The sequence below is a fragment of the Aquarana catesbeiana genome, linkage group LG11 (assembly GCF_042186555.1).
Source record: "Aquarana catesbeiana isolate 2022-GZ linkage group LG11, ASM4218655v1, whole genome shotgun sequence".
Lineage (NCBI taxonomy): Eukaryota > Metazoa > Chordata > Amphibia > Anura > Ranidae > Aquarana > Aquarana catesbeiana.
In genome coordinates this window covers 211,345,658-211,365,736 of record NC_133334.1, presented here as the reverse complement: position 1 = coordinate 211,365,736, position 20,079 = coordinate 211,345,658, and the positions used below count along the sequence as shown (strand labels likewise).

Sequence of the window (20,079 nt, the reverse complement as noted above, 5' to 3'; positions counted from 1 at the left end):
TTGCGATATTTTATTTTCTTTTACCAAAAATATGTAGAAGAATACGTATTGGCCGAAACTGAGGAAAAAATTTGTTTTTTTTTAAAAAAAAATTGGGATATTTATTATAGCAAAAAGTAAAACATATTGTGTTTTTTTTCAAAATTGTCGCTCTTCTTTTGTTTATAGCGCAAAAAATAAAAACCGCAGAGGTGATCAAATACCACCAAAAGAAAGCTCTATTTGTGGGGGGGAAAAGGACGTCAATTTTGTTTGGGTACAACGTCGCACGACCGCGCAATTGTCGTTTAAAGTGCGACAGCGCTGAAAACTAAAAATTGGTCTGGGAAGGAAGGGGGTGAAAATGCCCGGTATTGAACCAGTTAATAAACAAGGGTTTGTTGCTAAAGAAATTCTTAGCCCACTAGAAAATCAGGTTTTGAGTCTGGCTGTCACCTTTCTGTGAAATATACTACCTCCTTTCTGTCTCTAATGTACTATTAACTATTTTCTTTAATTTCAGAGTTATTCTCAGAATTTGTGCCTTTTGGCGAAATGCTTTTTGGACCACAAAACATTATATTATGACACCGACCCCTTCCTCTTTTATATTATGACTGAATACGACTCAAAAGGTTTCCATATTGTTGGCTACTTCTCTAAGGTTGGTGTTCTTGTAAGCTGTAAAGATATTCAGTTGCTGTAATATCCGCAGTTACTGTTTTCTGATTAAGAGAGGCATATTTACAATATGCTTTAACTGTAATTTTTTGTGTATTTTCTGATTTTCCTGGCTGAATTCTTGAGCATACAATAGTACAGGATTCCCAATGCAAGCATCCACCTACTGTTAGGAAAAAGAGAGATCAGCATTTGAAGTAGCCACTTAACATAACCCCAGTGCAAAGAAATAAAAATATATTACAAGTCTCAACACATAAAAAAATAAACGCCTGTACTCTTTTTGGGCAATGTCGCTTACCACGATGCACAGTGCTTTCACATCTGTTGATGTATGGGAAGGTGCAGATGGATTTTTTTTACGTTGTATAGGTGTGTTAGGCCCCTTTCACACCTGTGCGACTTTGGACATCAGAGTCGCATGACAAGTCATACCCCATGATTCCCAATGATAACCATTCATATCTGTGCGACTTCAAGGTAGTCCCTTTACTACTTTGGTCCGACTTTAATGCAAGTTTATATATCTTTATTTAACTAAACAATTTTACAATTTTTTTATACCACATATATAAAATCATATTTTATCTGAGGCATACAAACATCAATCTTTAGTTTCTTATTCAAATCCTTACTTCAATCATAAATTCCTGACTACCCTCTTATCCTATGACCATATATATTGGTTTGTATATACCGCAGATTTTGATTAAAATACTTCATCATTCACACTTATTCTAATATCTTGTCATACCCCACATACACACACATACACACAATAATACAAAAAAAAAAAAACCCTTATAACCCACACCCATCACTTTAAAAGTTCCCTCGACAATGTCGATGATGCTCTATACTCTCTCCACACTTGCTAAGAAGTTATGATCTGTTTTTTTAGAACCGTTTCCACTACCATCCTCTCTTCCAATGAACACATTTCAGCCATCTCACATTCACACTCCTCTATAGAAGGCTCTGTTCCACATTTCCACTTCCTAGCTATGATTGTGCGTGCTGCTGTTAGAAAATGCTTAAGGATACCTTTTTTTTATGTTTTTCACTGATCCTGAAATCATTGATAGTACTGCTATAAATATATCAGGCTGTAAATTAACTCCTGTTACTGCCCTATATGTTCTAAATATTTTTTTCCAGAAAGTCTGGACCCCCGGACAGTAGAACCATATGTGTGACATTGTACCCTTTGCTCCCCGACATCTCCAGCATACATCCTCATTGTCTGGATTTATCTTGTGCAGATCCACTGGACATCTATACCATCTTGCTAATATCTTAAAATTTCTCTCTTGGTATCTATATGAGATCGATAGCTTATGTATTAATATTATTGCTTTTTCCCATCTTGTTTTAGGGATAGTTATCCCAACTCTTCCTCCCATCTTTTTATATATATATTACCTCTTGTTCCTTATTTTTTGAAATTAAGTACTTGTATATCTTAGATAGGGTATGTATTGGCTTGTGCTCCTGAAGGAGCAATTTTTCGAATTCCGTGAGTGGTCTGTCCAAGATCGCCTCTTTCGTCAGAGAGAGGATGTACTCCTGGAGCTGTCGATATTGCATCCACTCTGTTCTATACTCCAAACCTAGAGCCTCTATCGGAGGCAGCCTATTTCCCTCCATTGTATCTCTACTATTCTAGTATCGTCGTTTCTCTTCCATTTAAGGAAAGTCCCTATTTCCAGTGTTGGTGGAAACTCTGGATTATTAAAAAGAGGGGTCATTGGACCCATATAAGTGGACCCTAGTCCCCTTTTCAAAATTCCATCCCACACTTTCAGTGTTGAAGCGACCAGGAAGGGCAAATCGCCCTAAGGGGGTCATCTTTCCTTTGTTATCCATGGTAGTGATTTCAATTTTATGCCAGCAGATTTTTCCTCCAACTTTACCCATTGCTTACAGTTTGCATTATGAAACCAATCCACAATCCTAGTTATACATACCGATTTAAGATAAACCGTTAAATCTGGGAGGGCCAACCCTCCATCTTGTTTTGATCTAGATAATACTTCTCTATTGATTCTGGCTGATTTACCCGCCCATATGAAACTTCCTATGGCCTTACGTAATTGATTCAAAATATTTGTTAAGGGGAATGTTGGGACAGTCTGGAATATATATATAATCTCATAGTATCTTAGGCAGAATGTCCATTTTTATAATACTTATTCTACCCATCCAAGAAAATATTCCCTTATCATATTGTTGGAGTGTTTTTATAGTTTTTTGCAATATCGACAGGTAATTATATTCCTGGATCTTCTCCAAGTCCCTTGGGATATAAATTCCAAGGTATTTAAGTGCATTTACTTGACATTTAAAGGGAAATTTTTTTTAAGTAATTCCACAGTATTACTTTGTAGTGTAATACTCAGAGCCTCTGACTTATAAAAATTTACTTTAAAATTACTCACCTCACCAAAGCGCTTAAGTTCCTGTATTAGATTTGGTAGCGTTATTAAAGGATTTGTGATATAGATTAGCAGATCATCTGCATAGGTTGACATTTTATACTCATGTCTAGAGGTCGACCAATATGGGTTTTTCTCTGGCCGATGCCGATATTTAGAAATCACGGTGGCCGATGGCCGATATGTGATGCCGATTTTTTTGGGCCGATATATTTGGCAGATTTTTTTTTTTCCTTTCTTTTTTCCCTTCATCTCATATAATCTAACAGTTAGACCCCTTTCACACTGGGGCGTTTTTCAGGCGCTTTTGGGCTAAAAATAGCGCCTGTAAAGTGCCTGTAAAACGTCTCCCCCGCAGTCTCAGTGTGATATCCCGAGTGCTTTCACATTGAGGCGATGCGCTGGCAGGATGTAAAAAAAAGTCCTGCAAACAGCATCTTTGGAGCGGTGTATACCGCTCTACTACTCCTGCCCATTGAAATGAATGCGCACCGCTGCCGAAGCGCCTGCAAAGCGTTTTGGCAGCGGCGCTTCAGGGGCGCATTTAACCCCTTCCTCGGCCGCTAGCTGAGTTATAAGTGCCCCGCTAGCAGCCGAATAGCGCCTCTAAAATGACGGTAAAGCGCCGCTAAAACTAGCAGCGTTTTACCATCAACGCATGCCCGCTCCAGTGTGGAAGCAGCCTTAAGTAATAAGTAATACAGAAATTTTTTTTCATTTAAACATTAAACAAAACAAACCTTCAATCAGTTCACTTGTATGTATAATTTAGAAAAAAAAAAAAATATCTTAAATAATAAATACACAAAAACAGGTAATCAAAACTTTTGGACGAAAAAAAATGGGCTAACTTTACTGCTTAGGTTTTTTTTTTTTTAATTCATTACTGTATTTTTTTTTTTTTTTTAATTGCGTTTGAAAGACCGCTGCGCAAATACCGTGTGACATAAAATATTGCAACAATCACCATTTTATTCCCTAGGGTCTCTGCTAAAAAAATATATATAATGTTTGGGGGTTCTAAGTGATTTTCTAGCAGAAAATACAGGATTTTTACTTGTAAGCAACAAGTGTCAGAAAAGATTTAGTCTTTAAATGGTTAAACTGAGAGCTTCTACACACTGAGTTCAGTCTATTGATAAAAAGAACCTGAAAGATACAAATGTATCTTCTTATCAGACTTGGCACCCTGCCCAGAGGAGGAGAGAATCCTCTCCACAGATAACCTCGGGAAACTTGCATTGACTTCTATTACAGAAGTCATTTGCAAGTCACGGCTGAAGTTATAATCGGCCTTTTTTATCAGCACAATCGGCCGATGCCGATTAAGTAAAAAACGCCAAATATCGGCCGATATATCGGCCGGCCGATATATCGGTCGACCTCTACTCATGTCCCCTACTTTTATTCCTTGTATGTCACTGTTATTCCATATGACTGTCGCCAGATGCTCCATAACTAATACATACAACAATGGGGACAGCGGGCATCCCTGTCGGGTTCCGTTCGCTATAGTTACTGTATCAGATCACCATTCGCATGTATTCTAACGGTTAGATTAAGGTATAACACCATTATTTTTTCCAGGAGCACTCAATCCCCACTGTTTCAGTGTCTCCCGGAGAAAACACCATCCCACCCTATCAAACGCCTTCTCGACATCTATTGCTAGAAGGCAGGATGGGACGGTGTGTCTCCAGGCATATTCAACAAGTGATAGGGTCTTCAGGGTGTTATCTCTCGCCTCTCGTCCTTTTATAAATCCCCCTTGATCTAAATGTATATATGTCGGCATTATCGGAGTAAGTCTGTTAGCAATAATTTTTGAGTATATTCTAAGATCAATATTCGTCAAAGAGATATGTCTATAATTACCACATATGGTATGATCCTTCTCTGGTTTAGGTATCAGCGAGATATAAGCCTGCATACCTTGTGGGATAAAGGGCTGGGAGGCATAAACTGCATTAAATGTCCGTTTCATAATGGGGTTAATGAGTCCTTAAAGGTTTTATAAAATCGGGGGGTAAAACCATCTGGTCCTGGACTCTTGCCTGGTACAAGTGTGTCTATTACGCTCTGTATTTCAACCTCAGAGAACTCCTGGTCTAGTTGCTCCATTTCTGTTATCATTAGCATTGGTATAGCAGTATCTTTTATATATTGGTGTATTCTCTGCTGGAACTTTTCCGGGTCATTCTCTGCTAGTTGATTTGGAATATTATATAGCCTGGTATAAAAGGCATAGAATGCCTTCAAAATAAGCTGTAAAAAAAAGTGTCCATGTCCCTACATCCAGATCACCCCTCTCCTTCCCTAACCCCTATATCCAAAAAAAGAGGGAGAGAGAAAAAAAAGGGGGGGGGGTGGTCCTCCCCCTTCACCCCATCTTACCCCTCTCCCTTATCCCCTGCCCCCAGCAGACTCCACCAACCATTTATCTCCCCCTATACTGTCTTCCTAGATTACCATTGTATGTTTGGGGCCAAGCTGGCAAATCAACTGAAGGGAGCTGAAGACATTTCAAAAAATTAGGACGATCCCCCATATCTCGAAAAATAACATTATGTCCGTTATGGTGAACTATAACCTGAAAGGGAAATCCAAATCTATATAAAATCTTCTTCTCTCTCAGTACATCCAACAATGGTTTTAGTGCTTTCCTCTTAATCAGTGTGTATCTAGACAAGTTCTGTAATAGGATAAGCTGGGTAGCCTCATATTCGATAGTCCGTTGTAACCGAGCAGCTGCCATGATGCTATCTTTAATATAATAGAAATGTATTCTACATATCACATCTCTAGGGAATCTTGTATGTCTATCTCTATTGCCATATATCCTATGTGCTCTATCGATCTCCAGATCTGCTGTCTTTGATTGTTTTAGTAGATCGTTAAATATACCTTGGAGTGTCACTTTCAAGTCCTCCGTTCCCACTGATTCTGGCAGACCTCTAACTCTTATATTATTACGTCTACTTCTATTTTCAAAATCCTCAGGGATGTCTATTAGGTGGTTCAGACGTTGGTCAGCTTCATGACTCGTTTCTCCCAACGATATTATTTTTTGATCAATATCATCCAATCTAGAGTCAATAGTAACAATCTTACTTTGCGTATCAGCCAAAGAAGATTTCAACGAGTGTATTTCCTTCTTATATGAAGTTTTCAACCTGTAAATATATTTGTCCATGTCCTCCCTTGTCGGTAGTGATTTAATTTATGTCTGCATATCCCAAGTGGAGTAACCATCTGATCTTTCCTGATCATTTGTGGATTACTGCATATTGCCCTCTGGGCTACCATTAGTTCTAGGCTCTATATCCCTTTCAGGGGACACAAGCCTAAGTTCGTATATTATGGAGCCTTCAAGCTGATCCTGCGGCTGTGAACGCTGAAAAAAACCCTTAATGTCTGCTTTTTGAACAGATGAGGATTTAGGAGGGTTCTTAGCCGTTCCTCCATTAGATCCCCTTTTTGATTTCTGAGCATGTGTAGTTTTCGGAGGCATATTTGTAAACAAGAGAAAAGTATAATCACCCCTAATATTTTGCATATTGCACGGCTGTATTTATTAAATAATGTCTCTATTATTCCCATTTTTCTTTTTATTACACCAGTCTCTTTGTATGATCCCTATCAGGACTTGCCAATATATTAGGGGTCCCGCTTCATAAGTTATTTTGTGTTCATGAGATCAGAATATTTATATCCCCTCATCTTATGCACGAAAAGTTGATATAGTTGCAATCCCAAGCTCTCTTGTCTCTTACCGATACAGCTTCACTCGTATGCCTGCAGCCTCTCACAGAAAGCTTTCACAGGGCTAGACTCAACAGGGGAACATGGACGTCCTCTGCCTCCTCTGGAACAAGCCGCTTGGGCAAACTCGTTCATTTTCGGCGAGGCTCGGCAGACGCCGATGAGGCCACTCGGCTTCGTTCGTGGATTTTCAGCGTGGTAAAGGCCGCTCGGGAGGACTTGTTTGTTTTCGACAAGGTTCGGTGGATTACACTTCGGCTCATACGCTCCCGGCGTGTTAGCTGTCAGCAGTTCACGCCTGTAGGAGACTCCTCTCTCTGTCCCATCATGTCCCACACCAGATTTCAAAAAGCCGTGTCCTTTGGCTATCTCCCCTTATTTGCAGGATTCTTTATACCGATAGAAAACACAGGCAGAGCTGGCAATAGATCAAATCACTCCATAGCACGCCGTAACATGCTGCACGTAGCAGAGAGGATCAGGGAGAGTACATACAATCATTTGGGAGTTGATACAGCTGATTGTCTGGGCAGGGAGGAGCAGGCTCACCGCACGTCCATCTCAGTCAGCCCCCTTCCCCCCTTTAATGCAAGTTGAGGTTCATAGACCTCAAGTTTACACAGGCATTCCCTGAAATTGCGGCGAAATCGCGCAACTTTCAAGTTGCGGCAGTGTGAAAGGGGCCTTAGGGTGCTTTTCAGAATGAACTGCAGTGCCCATATTTTATGCATTATGGTGCTTTCTCAACATAATGTGCACTAGTGTAAATGGAGTTTAACCACTTCCCACCTGGCCTATAGCAAAATGATGGCCAGGCGGTGGTTCAGTTATCCTGACTGGGCGTCATATGACGTCCATCAGGATAACAGCCGCCGCGCACCCGTGGCGATTGGTGGTACGGTGTGGCAGTCTGACACACCACTTCCTCCATCCGGAGGAGGCTCTTTACCACGTGATCAGCCGTGTCCAATCACGGCTGATCACGATGTCAACAGGAAAAGCCGTTGATCGTTTTTTTCCTCACTCGCGTCTGAGTAGAGGAGAGCCAATCGGTGGCTCTCCTGACAGGGGGGGGTCTGCACTGATTGTTTATCAGCGCAGCCCCCCTCGGATGCCCACACTAGACCACCAGGGAAGGGGGCAACATGTGGATGGCCAGGTATGTACCCCATGGCCATCCATATGTGCAAATTATGCCCAATCTGTATTAAAAGAAGAGATCTGGGGAATTGGCTCCCCCCCGTGCTCCCCCACTCACCAGAATCCGTCACCCCCTAGGGGGTATTAGGCAGAGGAGTGGGTGTCTCAAGATGACTGCCTGTGTGATGAATGTCCCTCTTAGGCTTTACTGCTCCGTGAGTTCCTTCTATTACACTGGTGGTGAGGGTCCCCTACTGCTGATCCAGGTCCAGGTACCTCCACTACTATCCACCTCCGTACTGCTAGATCCTCCAGGAACTTCCACACAGCTCTCTCTGCTCAGCCAATTTAAACCAAACCCATATATTGTAATATTCATTTACGCAATACAGAGGAATTGCACGCTCACTTTAAAGAATCACACCTTTTCACTAATTTTATTTATTCTGGCACAACTCGCCAACTACCTCAAGATCCCCAAGGTGATACTAGCAGGTGTCTCCACCATTTAGGAGATGACTAGCTAGATTCCTTGAACGTAACAGTTCAGTATAAATACCTCTAGCATCCCTCAGGCATCCTTGAACACCTGTGCACATTGAGGACATTTGCTTGTGCTTACTGTCTTCTCCCGGAAGCCCAGCACAGGGGGGTGTCCCTACCATACTGCAGGTATAGCTTTGATCCCACTGGATTACTATAGCTACTCTGTATTTATGTTGATATTGGGACACAGCTCCATCGTCTCTATATGTTAGATATGAAGTGGATTTCTCAAATAAGTAAAATTGCTATACAGTTATGGGTGGAATTTACAGGCACGTCCCTATGTAGTTAGGGTATGTAGTAGTTAAAAATTAAAAATTGTGGAACGGCAATTACAATGGAATTGGCCTGTATTCATGTTTTTGTTTAATAATTATTTGAATCTGTAATATAGTGTAACTGTATTACTTTTACTACGTAGTAGACAACCTTTATTCTGGTTCATTAACATTCCCACTATTATGAGAGAGTTTAGCACAGTGCATTGTTTATTTTGGGAATGTGATGCTAATAGTCAGCCTTTGCACCAAGAAGCTCAGTTGTAATCTACAATAGTTAAGGTAATACAGAACATTCACCACTCTCTACTCCGTTGACCTTTCCAGGAGAAAGAGTCTACAGAGGACTATAACGTGGCTTGTATACTCACCTTGCCACCTTACCAAAGAAGAGGATATGGAAAACTGCTTATAGAGTTCAGTAAGTAGCCTATAGCACTTCTTAGTCCATTGGGTCTTGTGTACTTATCTGAAATGTACTAATATTCCTTACTTCTCACAGGTTATGAGTTGTCTAAAGTAGAGGGAAAGACAGGCACGCCAGAGAAGCCACTCTCGGATTTGGGTCTTCTATCTTACCGTAGCTACTGGTCTCAGACAATCTTGGAAATCCTCATGGAACTGAAGACTGAGACTGGAGAAAGACCACAGATCACTATTAAGTAAGATGTAATTAATATAAGCAAGTCATAAGCCATAGAGTGATGTGTACAGGTGGCATAGTAATGTTCAGAAACTACCTTAATGAGAAAAAATTGTGTATATGTACTAATGTGGGTTTTTTTTATTTTTAGTGAAATTAGTGAGATAACCAGCATAAAGAAGGAAGATGTTATATCTACACTGCAGTACCTAAATCTCATCAATTATTACAAGGTAAATTGCTAAACTAAAATCCTCCCATCTTAGCCCATTGCCTAGGTATTCAAACTTATTATTGGCAAATGATTTTATCTATTGCATGTACCCTGATTGCTAGATCTATTCCAGGAGTCTGGTATTCTGCAAAGCCCAGGCGGTCAGCCTGCTGCCCTTTGGCGCACTTACTGTGCAGCCCTTGGGACCTCTGCAGACAGTGAGAAAACATTTTTATTTTTTATTTTTTATTTTTTTATTTTTTTTTTACCTCCGATCTATAATATTGGATATTGCTGAGACTGCAGGCATGCAACATGAGAATATCAGTCATTATCTTAATCGTACAGGACACAGGCTAGATATTCATAGACCTGGGTGTAACATCAAACCACAGGTGGCACCTTTACCATCACTTCCGCTCAGAAACCTTGTAATGTACTTTTGCCACAAAGACTTCGCTACAGGACAGTCGAAACCTGGGTCACTGTGGACCATACTTATAGATGCCCTTACCCCATTTCTACACCAAACTCTGTGAGTACCCCAAAAGGGAATATCCTCACTGATAGCAAATGGTGGAAAACAGGCACAAGGGAACTGTGGCTCTGTCGAAGTTTTGCATACCCCTCAAGCCACTCAGTGTGAGGTTGCTTTCCTTGTACCAGAGCTCTACATCCGTTTCTAGCAGTATCAGCACACATCAAGCGGCCTATCTGGCCAAGAAAGATTTCTTTGCAACTATGTCCACCTTCTCTAACTAAGTCAGAAGTGAATCTACCTGCTCTAGAAGCAGTAGAAATGGTGCAAAATGAGGAAGACCTGGAATCGGTGCTTAGAGTAGGCTGTGAAAGATCCCTCGCCCTTAGGCTCCTATACACGTGATACCCTGGCAACTGCTTGCCAATATAGACATGCTTGATTCTGCCCTTTTCAAAAAGCCTCAGGATAGTTGCACTCAAGTCCCTCCATCTCACCCATCCCCCTTTGGGTACTAAGAGACCTGCAAAGTCTAAGAAGACATTCCTCATTCATGAACAGATAGGAGGGGCAATTTATGACGAATAGAGTACTCCTGTTGCTGCAATCTTGGTTTGTAAAACGGCAGCTAATTGGACTAGGGAAATAAACAATCAACAGGATCCTGTTTTCCAGGACCAAGTTCTGGTGCAACAATTAACAAACATAGCCTTCTGCTCCACTATTCTGCGTTGATGCCCTAGAATAAATCATGACACAAATTTACAGAATTACTCATTTCTGTCTGTATGCATAGAATGAAGCTGCATGTAAAAGATGCCTCACACATATGTGCTTTGAAGGAACAAGTCTCTTTGGTGATGCACTTGACAAGTTCATAAAGGAGATCACAGAAAGAAAGGCCCTTCTTCCACAACGGAAGGCTCCAAAACCCCTTGCACAGGGGCTTTTACCTCCTCTAAACAAAGAGCACCCCATCGCTCTTTCCAGGCTTCATCTTCAAAACAAGAATTTAGCCCTTGCTTTTGATGCAAGACTTTGAACACATTCCACCAAGTCTGCCCAGGAAGCCTTTTTCAAAATGATGGGACACCCTCGCTCTTAAGAGTAAGGGGATGTCTGTTGCAGTTTGCATCCCTCTGAGTCATAGACATCCCAGACCTTTGGCTTCACTTCAGTTGTTTTATGTAGGGTGCAAAATAGAGTTTCAAACTCTGCCCCCTCACAGTTTTTATTCTCTTAACAGAGCCAAAATTCAAATTTGCAGGCTGCCCAGAACCATCTCTTGTCCTCTGTCATTCTGGTCCCTCTAAAGTCCACAGATTCAAAAGATTCACATGAAATCCCCTAGGTCAGTAGTTGCATCTCTAAGGCAAGAAGAATACCTTGCATCAGTAGACATTCATGATGCCTACCTACACGTTCCCATTTACCCACCTCAGCACTTTCTGTGCTTCGCAGTAATAGACAAACACTTTTGCTTTGTTATGCTGCTATTCAAACTATCATCAGCTTCCAGAGTTTTCACAAAAATGTTTGCAGCTCCCCTCATCCTCCTAAGAATTTGGAACATTCAGGTCATAGGATATCTAGATGACCTTCTTCTGAGGGATTCATCTCCATAAAAACTATTTGCAAATTTCCAAACAACTATACAGATTCCTCAGGCCTTCAGCTGGAAGCCAGTACGGTGAAACGTACGTCGGTGTGGGGATTGGTCATTTTGGGGTCCCTATGTGACATCCAATACAACCATTATATCGAGAACGAGGTGGGGATCGCACACCACCGTAAGTCTGATATATCCATCCGCATATGCTGTAGACACCTTGGTGCCGGGATTGGCATATTTTAAACCAATTTTTAATAAAACCTACTACACCATAAGAGCTCTCTTTTGTGTCCTTGGTGGAATCCATTTCCATATCCTCAGTTTCTGACGGAGGGGGTCTCACAGTGGAGAGATGTTGTATCCAGGATCTCACTGGTTTATTCAATAAAGTGCATTTTGACCTACCTTAAAAAGTGGTCAAACACCTATGGTGAGTTGCCATCTACCTCTTGAGAACTCATGGTGAAGGTTTTATTTGAAGAATTCTCAAACCAGAAGAATCCATTTATTCATGGTGTTGGGATTGTCACATTTGCGTTACATATGATGTATATGCATTGATTTCTATGTTTAATTATACAAGTTTTATTTATAGTGCCAACATCTTTACTATTTTATCATCCTTTATGGTAGCCTAGTTCCTTTCGCTCAGTTCCACTCAAGGCCTCTTTAACACAACACCTTGTTGGCCTGGAACAAACAATTTCTCTCTCAATCTTCCTATACCTCTCTCCAGTCAAGCAAGGTACTCCCTAAATTGGTGGGTTTCCAACCCAAACTTGGAAATGGGAAAGTCGTTTCTTCCATACTCATAGAAAACGGTAACAACCGATTCCAGCCTCACAGGCTGGGGAGGCGTGTTCAAATCTCTCTTGGTTCAAGGAAACTAGTCCCCATGGGAAGCAAAGCTCCCCATTAACATCCTGGAGCTCAGGCAATAAAATTAATTTTGCGTCACTGGACCTCCCTTCTTTAGGGACACTGCATCAGTGTGCAATCAAACAATGCTACAACAATGGTCTAGGAAACATCAGGGCGGATCCAGGAGTCGGGCACCCTTAAAGGAAGCAAGTTTAATTAGTCCTGGGCGGAGATCCGTTCTCCAACAATCTCTGCTGTTTACATTCTGGAAGTGGAAAATTGGCAGTAGGACTTCCTCAGCTGGCACCGCCTGGACCAGGGGGAATGGTCCCTTCATCCTCATATCTTCAGACTCTAGGTGGCCTTTAGGTTCAACAAGTTAGCCCTTTGTGGCTAGGACCAATGATCATGTAGCACTGGCATCTGATTCTGGATAATGTAGCACTGGTATCTGCACTGGAGGAAAGGCATAAAATATGCCTTTCCTCCAGTGCAGGTTCTTCTTGAATGCACAGCAAAATAGAGGAAGAGAAAAAAAATCAGTGATTCTTATTACACTGCACTGTCCTAGAAGAACTTGATACACTAAAGACATTTGCGTATGCCTAAGATGAGCCCTGGCCTCTTCCAAACAGGCCAGATCTGCTGTCTCAAGGCTCTTTATTTCATTCTGTTTCTCAATCACTGGTTTAAACAGTATGGCTGTTGAAACCTAAGTCTTGAAGGACAGAAGTATCTCTGACTCTGTCACTTCTACCTTACTTGGGGCCAGAAAAGCCACACACAAATTTTGCCTGGTGTGAATACAGGCTTTTCAACCCCAGAGGTTATTCTGTACCTCATATTTTGGCCTTCCTACAGTCAGGATTTGACCCAAATTTGGCCTTAGTGTCACTAAACCCACATCATAAAAAAAGATCAATAAATGCTTAGTCACATTCGTTTTCGGTATTCTGGTTGAAACTGAAATCTGGGAAAAACTGGTTGATCCTGCTGTTCTCTCTCTCCACCTTCTGTTCATGTCCCCAATTCAGCCACGGATTTTGCAGCTGTGGTGGCAACTCCGCACATGCTCAGTTTTTAGTGAGTTTCAATGCTGAGCATTTCCTCCCTATCACATCTGAGCAGCTCATGTGACTATAGAGTCTCACATGTGGGCATATACACAGTGGTAAAGGACAGCCCACTCCCTCCTCTTCCATGCCCACTCACCAGCTAAGCACAATTGGGGGGCATAATATTACATGTAGAGATAAATGGAGGCTTCTCCTCCCTCTTATTCTAAGACACAGGCTGGAGGGGCGTGATGCAGCCTGTGACTGACAGAAATCCGCCCATACCGTATTATTGTCAAAAAAAATTTGATTTCAAATATTATTTTTACTCTGTATCCCAAAGGCTGTTTTTTTCTTACCAGACCTCCTCCTGCTTATGCTTTCATGCAGATAGGCTGGGAAAGATCTGAGTTATGTGTCAGCAGTATATCGATTAGGAGAAAGGTACTTTTTTTACTAAAATAATTACAGTGCCATCATCCACATACAGGAATAGAAGAGACAATGTAAATTTAACCACTAGCCGCCACAGTTATACTGCGGCAGGTTGGCACGGCTGCGCAAATCGCCATAGCTATATGTCACTCCTTTAAGACGTCACAGCCCGCCGCGTGTCCCTGGAGCCGATGCGCATACCCGGCAGGCGCAATGACCGGCCGGGCACCCGTGATCGCTCGTGACAGAGCGAGACCCTTGAATCTGTGTGTGTAAACTCACAAATCCTGGTTCTCTCAGGGGAGAGGCGAGAGATCGTGTGTTCATACTAAGTATGAACACCGATCTCTCTCCTCCCCTAGTCAGTCCCATCCCCCCTACAGTTAGAACACACCTAGAGAACACGGTTAACCCACTTGATCGCCCCCTAGTGTTAACCCCTTCCCTGCCAGTGACATTTATACAGTTAATCAATGGCTTTTTTTTTTTTTTTTTTTTTTTTTTTTTTTTTTTTCTGATCGCTGTATTGAATGTCAATGGTCCCAAAATAGTGTCAAAAGTGTCTGATCTGTCTGCCGCAATGTCGCAGTCCCGATAAAAAAACGCAGATCGCCGCCATTACGAGTGAAAAAAAAAATTATAATAAAAATGACATAAATCTATCCCCATTTTGTAGACGCTATAACGTTTGCGCAAACCAATCAATACCAATCAATCGCTTATTGCGATTTTTTTTTTTTTTTTTTTTTTTATCAAAAATATGTAGAATACATATCGCCCTAAACTGAGGAAAAATGTATTTTTTATTTTATTTTTTTTTTTTTTAATTCAGGGCTATTTATTATAGCAAAAACTACAAAATATTGTTTTGTGTTTTTTTTTTCAAAATTGTCACTTTTTTTTGTTTATAGCGCAAAAAATAAAAACCGCAGAGGCGATCAAATACCACCAAAAGAAAACTCTATTTGTGGGGGAAAAAAAGGACATAAAGTTTGTTTGGGTACAACATCGCTCGATCGCGCAATTGTCAGTTAAATTGACGCTGTGCCGTATCGCAAAAAATGGCCTGGTCAGGAAGGGTGCAAATCCTTCTGGGACTGAAGTGGTTTAACAGTGTGTGTTTGGCATCACTTTAAGTACTTTTTAACGGACAGGTTTTGGCGGTATCCATCCTGTTCCAGAGCCCTTTGGCCTTCGCTTTCCCTTGTTAGAACTTTTATTCAAATGCTCTTACTAATTAAACCTCCATTACAGCACCTTGTGATTCCTTGGGATCTCAGTTTGGCTCTCTCTACCCTGCAGAAACCACCCTTTAAACTCATTGGGTGATTGCTTCTGCAAAGTCACATCTCTCAGATTTGTTTCCGAGTTACCAGTTCTATCATTTCTTTCCTGATTCTTCACAAAGGTAAAGTGGTTTTGGATCTGAGAACCACCTTTCTAGCCAAGGTGGGCTCAGCCTTCCACCTTAATGACTTTCCTCCTTTTGGTCCCTGCTCCAATGCACCTCAGTAAATTGTAAAATTGCTCTCCACTGTCTGGACTTGGTCATAGCTGTCAGGATTTATCTGACAGCCATAGTCTCTGTTCGAAAAACAGACTCCCTTTTAGTATTGCCAACAGTGTTTCATAAGGGCCACCCTGCTTTTAAAGTGATAAAAAAAAAAAAAAACATTTTTGCCTTTAAGTCATACTTGGTGACTTTAGTGGTTTTGCACAGAGCAGCCTGGATACTCCTCTTCTCGGGTCTCCCACCACCGCTCCTGGGCCCTCCCTCCTGCCCCCAGAGCAAGCCCCCCGAGCAACTGCCCTGCATGTCCATTCAGCCAATTGCTCCCGCTGCTGCCTCAGCCAGTGAGAAGGGAGAGTCCCCGAAAAGCCGATGCTCCCGTGCACAACGCTGGATCAAGAGGGAGCTCAGATAAGTATTAGGGAGGGGGGTTGCTGCACACAGAAGGTTTTTTTAAAATTCACGAATGCAAAAAACCTTCAGCCCTTAGAACAAGTTTATCAATGGACAATTGCTAGAGCCAAAAGACAACTCGTCACAAGAGTTTTTATGCTCTCAAAAAATAAGGTACCTCCATTGCCTCTATGTGCTCACTCTACCAGATCTATTGGAGTTTCCTGGGCTTTGACATTAAGCTTCTGTTGCCCAGGCCACCACCTGGTTTTTAGTTCATGCCTTCTCCAAGTTCTACTGGGTGGATGTCCAGACTCCTGCGGATGCAGCCTTTAGCCACAAGGTTTTCTCAGCAGCATTCTGAGTTGGTTCTTTGACCTTTTCGTTTTGTTGGGTCTGTTGGCGCTTCTTGTTGCCCAACCCTCTGATTCATTGCTTGGGTACTCAGAATCTGGTAATCCAGCTTGTGTCCTTTACTATATGATTAGGATAAATGAAATTTTGACTTGCCTGTAAATTCCATTCTCTATCCCGTTGCATATCTGTAGTCTGACAACTTTCTTTGGCATTATGCTCACTGTATATTATGTGCAGCCCTTTGGTGATATCAGGGATGCACTTAAGGCCACTTGTATCATGTACGTTGACCACAACTGTATTGTAATATATTTGTTAGCTTGGTGATTTTCCTCAATGACGAGAGCATATGCTTATTGCAGGGTCAGTACATTCTTACACTTTCAGAAGACATTGTGGAAGGTCACGAAAGAGCTATGCTGAAGAGGGTTCTCAGGATAGATTCCAAATGTCTGCACTTTACACCTAAGGACTGGAGCAAAAGAGGGAAGTGGTAGGGAAATAAAATACAAGAACTTGAAAATCAGAAGAACCAGAAATGTTAAGCTGTTGTATGGCATGTAAGAGACTTTCAAAGCCTGAACGCCAAGAACATTTTGAACAAGTGAATTTTTCCACTTCATTCAAAACAGAACTGACAAACCGTTCTATCATTTTGTGGAGGCCATATGGCTGAAAACGGTTGTTTATATTACTGGCTGATACAAAAAAAAAACAAAGTGCCACTGATGCCAAGGTGTGAGTGGTCCCATAAGCTGGAACTGTACATTTAAAAGAGGTGCTTGCTATACAGAGCAAAAGAAATGGTATTTAAGACACACAAACAACAAAAATAATAACGTATTGAACTGATTGGACAACTATGGAGTAGTCTATAAACAATCTTTATAGACTTTTTAGCTGTAGGCTTTATTTAATTGACTATCATTACACACTAGTATGGCTAGCTCCAAAAGAATATTTGCTTGAATATCGTATCCATCTGATAAACATGTTAAAAAGAAATTGCTACACTCCCACATCTTTTTACAGATTCCCTCTAAAGGTGCAAGTAGACATGGAGAGAGCTTTAAGGTGTTCCAGCATGGTTCAGTCTTTGTCAGGCAAAACTGTTTGAACATGAATGATCTACTCAAACTTAATACTCATTTGTGGAGGGGAAAAGTGCAAGGAGACAGGTTCCACAGCAGCTAACCTTCAGGGAAACAATGGCGATCAAACAACGTTTCAAATTTACCACAGAGTGGTCACCTGGAGCTGTCTGCACTCGCCATGGGTTTGTTGCCAAATTCACCTAAAAATAGTGAAATTGGAAGATATTTGTCAAGTGATACCTTTTAAAGGAAAAGCTTTTCCCCCTTGATGTGATTTTTATGAAAATAATTTTATTTATACATTTAGATCTGCTTGTTATTACTTGATGGCTTTTGAACTGCCTAATGGAATAAGCTCAGAAGAGTTTTATAGAACAAAAACGTTTAAAAATATTTTTTGTGATTTGTTTTCCACAAGTGATTTGCTGTGACTGTATGATGGAAGCCCGTGCTAGCTGTCATTTGAAGATCTAAAGTGACATTTTTTTTTTTTTTTCTAAATACAAGTGTTTGTTTCTTACTATGTCTCTAAGATCTTTTAAAAACAATGTGGGGTTCTTTACATATTTTTTTTAAATATAAGCAGGTAAATAAGTCATCTTCTGCCGTTTTTAAAGTACATGTTTGTTTTACTTTTTGCACCAAACTCTAATGCCCTGTACACTCGGATTTTCCAGCGGAAAAAGTGCGATCGGATTGTGTTGTCGGAAATTCCGATCGTGTGTAGGCTCCATTGGACTTTTTCCGTCGGAATTTCCAACACACAAAGTTTGAGAGAAGGCTATAAAATTTTCCGACAACAAAATTCGATCGGTTAAATTCCGATCGTGTGTACACAAATCCGACACACAAAGTGCCAGGCATGCTCAGAATAAAATAAGAGACGAAAGCTATTGGCTACTGCCCCGTTTATAGTCCCGACGTACGTGTTTTACGTCACCGTGTTCAGAACAATCGGATTTTCCGACAACTTTGTGAGACCGTGTTTATGCAAGACAAGTTTGAGCCAACATCTGTCGGAAAAAATCCATGGATTTTGTTGTCGGAATGTCCGATCAATGTCCGATCGTGTGTATAGGGCATTAGAATTTCTCCAAAAGCATTATGATGGGCAGTAGAGGTAATAGTCACCCCGGGTTGCATGGTTTTATGAAACAAAAGTTTAATTCACTTGGTGCTAGCCAAGATTGTAGGACTTCATTTCAGCTGCTTCTAAAAAATGATTTTTTTTTAACTTCTGGCTTGGTGCCCCTTTATTACCAGTCAGTTTAAGGGTAGAGATTCAACACCATGATCAACCTCAAACCAAATAATGAACCCTAGAATGTGTTCACTTTATTTTTATTTAATTCATTATTGGAGAAGTGTGTGATTAAAAAAAAAAAAAGTATTCTCACCTCCCTGCTGCAGCATCGGTGTGATACTGCGGCTGACCCCTGCCGGCTCTAAGCCCAAGAACTGTGCAATCACATAACCACTGATCGCTCCGTTCACTTAGAGCTGAGAGCAGTGACTGTTAGTCATTGCGCTCTGCTCATCCAGATCTTGCTGAAGAGTAGGCAGGAGCAGGGCAGGCTCTCAACAGTAGGCTGGGAGGCTGAGCCAGTTGTTGGTCAGGCACCTGGGTGGATCCCAACATTATTGTCAGGATCGGCTCTGTGATGTCAGCTGACTTTAGCCCACTGTCAATTGATTCTGGGTCACTCCCGTGACCCAGTGGAGAAGTTTAGCCAAAAAAAAGGTTTGGCCAGACTTCTTTTTTAACACATTATATTTCACCCAACACCATATTTTCTGTGTTTAAATGAAGAAAAGGTCACTGTATGCCCAGCAGAGCATCAATACAGAATATTTCATGTGCATTAACCTCTTGCCGACCAGCCGCCGCAGTTTTACAGTGGCAGAATGACACGACAGGGCGAAACGACATTACCTTACGTTGCTTTGCCTTTCGGCCACTAGGGGCACGCTCCCGTATCGTGTGCCTGGAGCCGATGCGAGTGCCGCGATTGTTCGTGGCAGATCCCGGTTCTCTCAGGGGAGTAGAGACAGATCGTGTGTTCATACTATGTATGTACACCGATCTCTCTCTCTCCTCGGCAGTCCCATTCCCCTACAGTTAGAACACAGTTAACCCCCTTGATCGCCCCCTAGTGTTTGCTGTATAATTGTCAATGGTCCCAAAAATGTGTCAAAAGTGTCCGATATGTCCGCCACAATATTCCCGCCATTACTAGTAAAAAAAATTAACAATAATAAAAATGCCATAAATCTATCGCCTATTTTATAGGCGCTATAACTTTTGTGCAAACCAATCAATATACGCTTATTGCGATTTTTTTTTTTTTATCAAAAATATGTAGAAGAATACAGATCGGCCTAAACTGAGGAAAACATTTGTTTTTTTTGATAAAAAAATGTGGGATATTTATTATTGCAAAAAGTAAAAGATGTGTTTTTTTTTCAAAATTGTCGCTCTTCTTTTGTTTATAGCGCAAAAAATAGAAACCGCATAGGTGATCAAATACCACCAAAAGAAAGCTCGATTTGTGGGAAAAAATTGCATCAATTTTATCTGGGTACAGTGTCGCACGACCACGCAATTG

General features: G+C 41.2%; 1 protein-coding gene across 2 annotated transcripts in view; it reads left to right on the top strand.

Annotated features, from left to right (window-relative positions):
* KAT5 (lysine acetyltransferase 5) overlaps nucleotides 1-19,820 on the top strand; it is a 71,072-nt gene extending 51,252 nt beyond the window's left edge. For both annotated transcript variants that reach the window (XM_073605249.1, XM_073605248.1), the window contains 5 exons: nucleotides 503-643; nucleotides 9,149-9,242; nucleotides 9,324-9,483; nucleotides 9,616-9,697; nucleotides 16,742-19,820. In XM_073605249.1, coding sequence (XP_073461350.1) covers nucleotides 503-643; nucleotides 9,149-9,242; nucleotides 9,324-9,483; nucleotides 9,616-9,697; nucleotides 16,742-16,876 — 612 coding nt within the window. In that variant the 3' untranslated portion in view covers nucleotides 16,877-19,820. The remainder of the gene's footprint in view (nucleotides 1-502; nucleotides 644-9,148; nucleotides 9,243-9,323; nucleotides 9,484-9,615; nucleotides 9,698-16,741) is intronic.
* The last annotated feature ends 259 nt before the right edge of the window (nucleotides 19,821-20,079 follow it).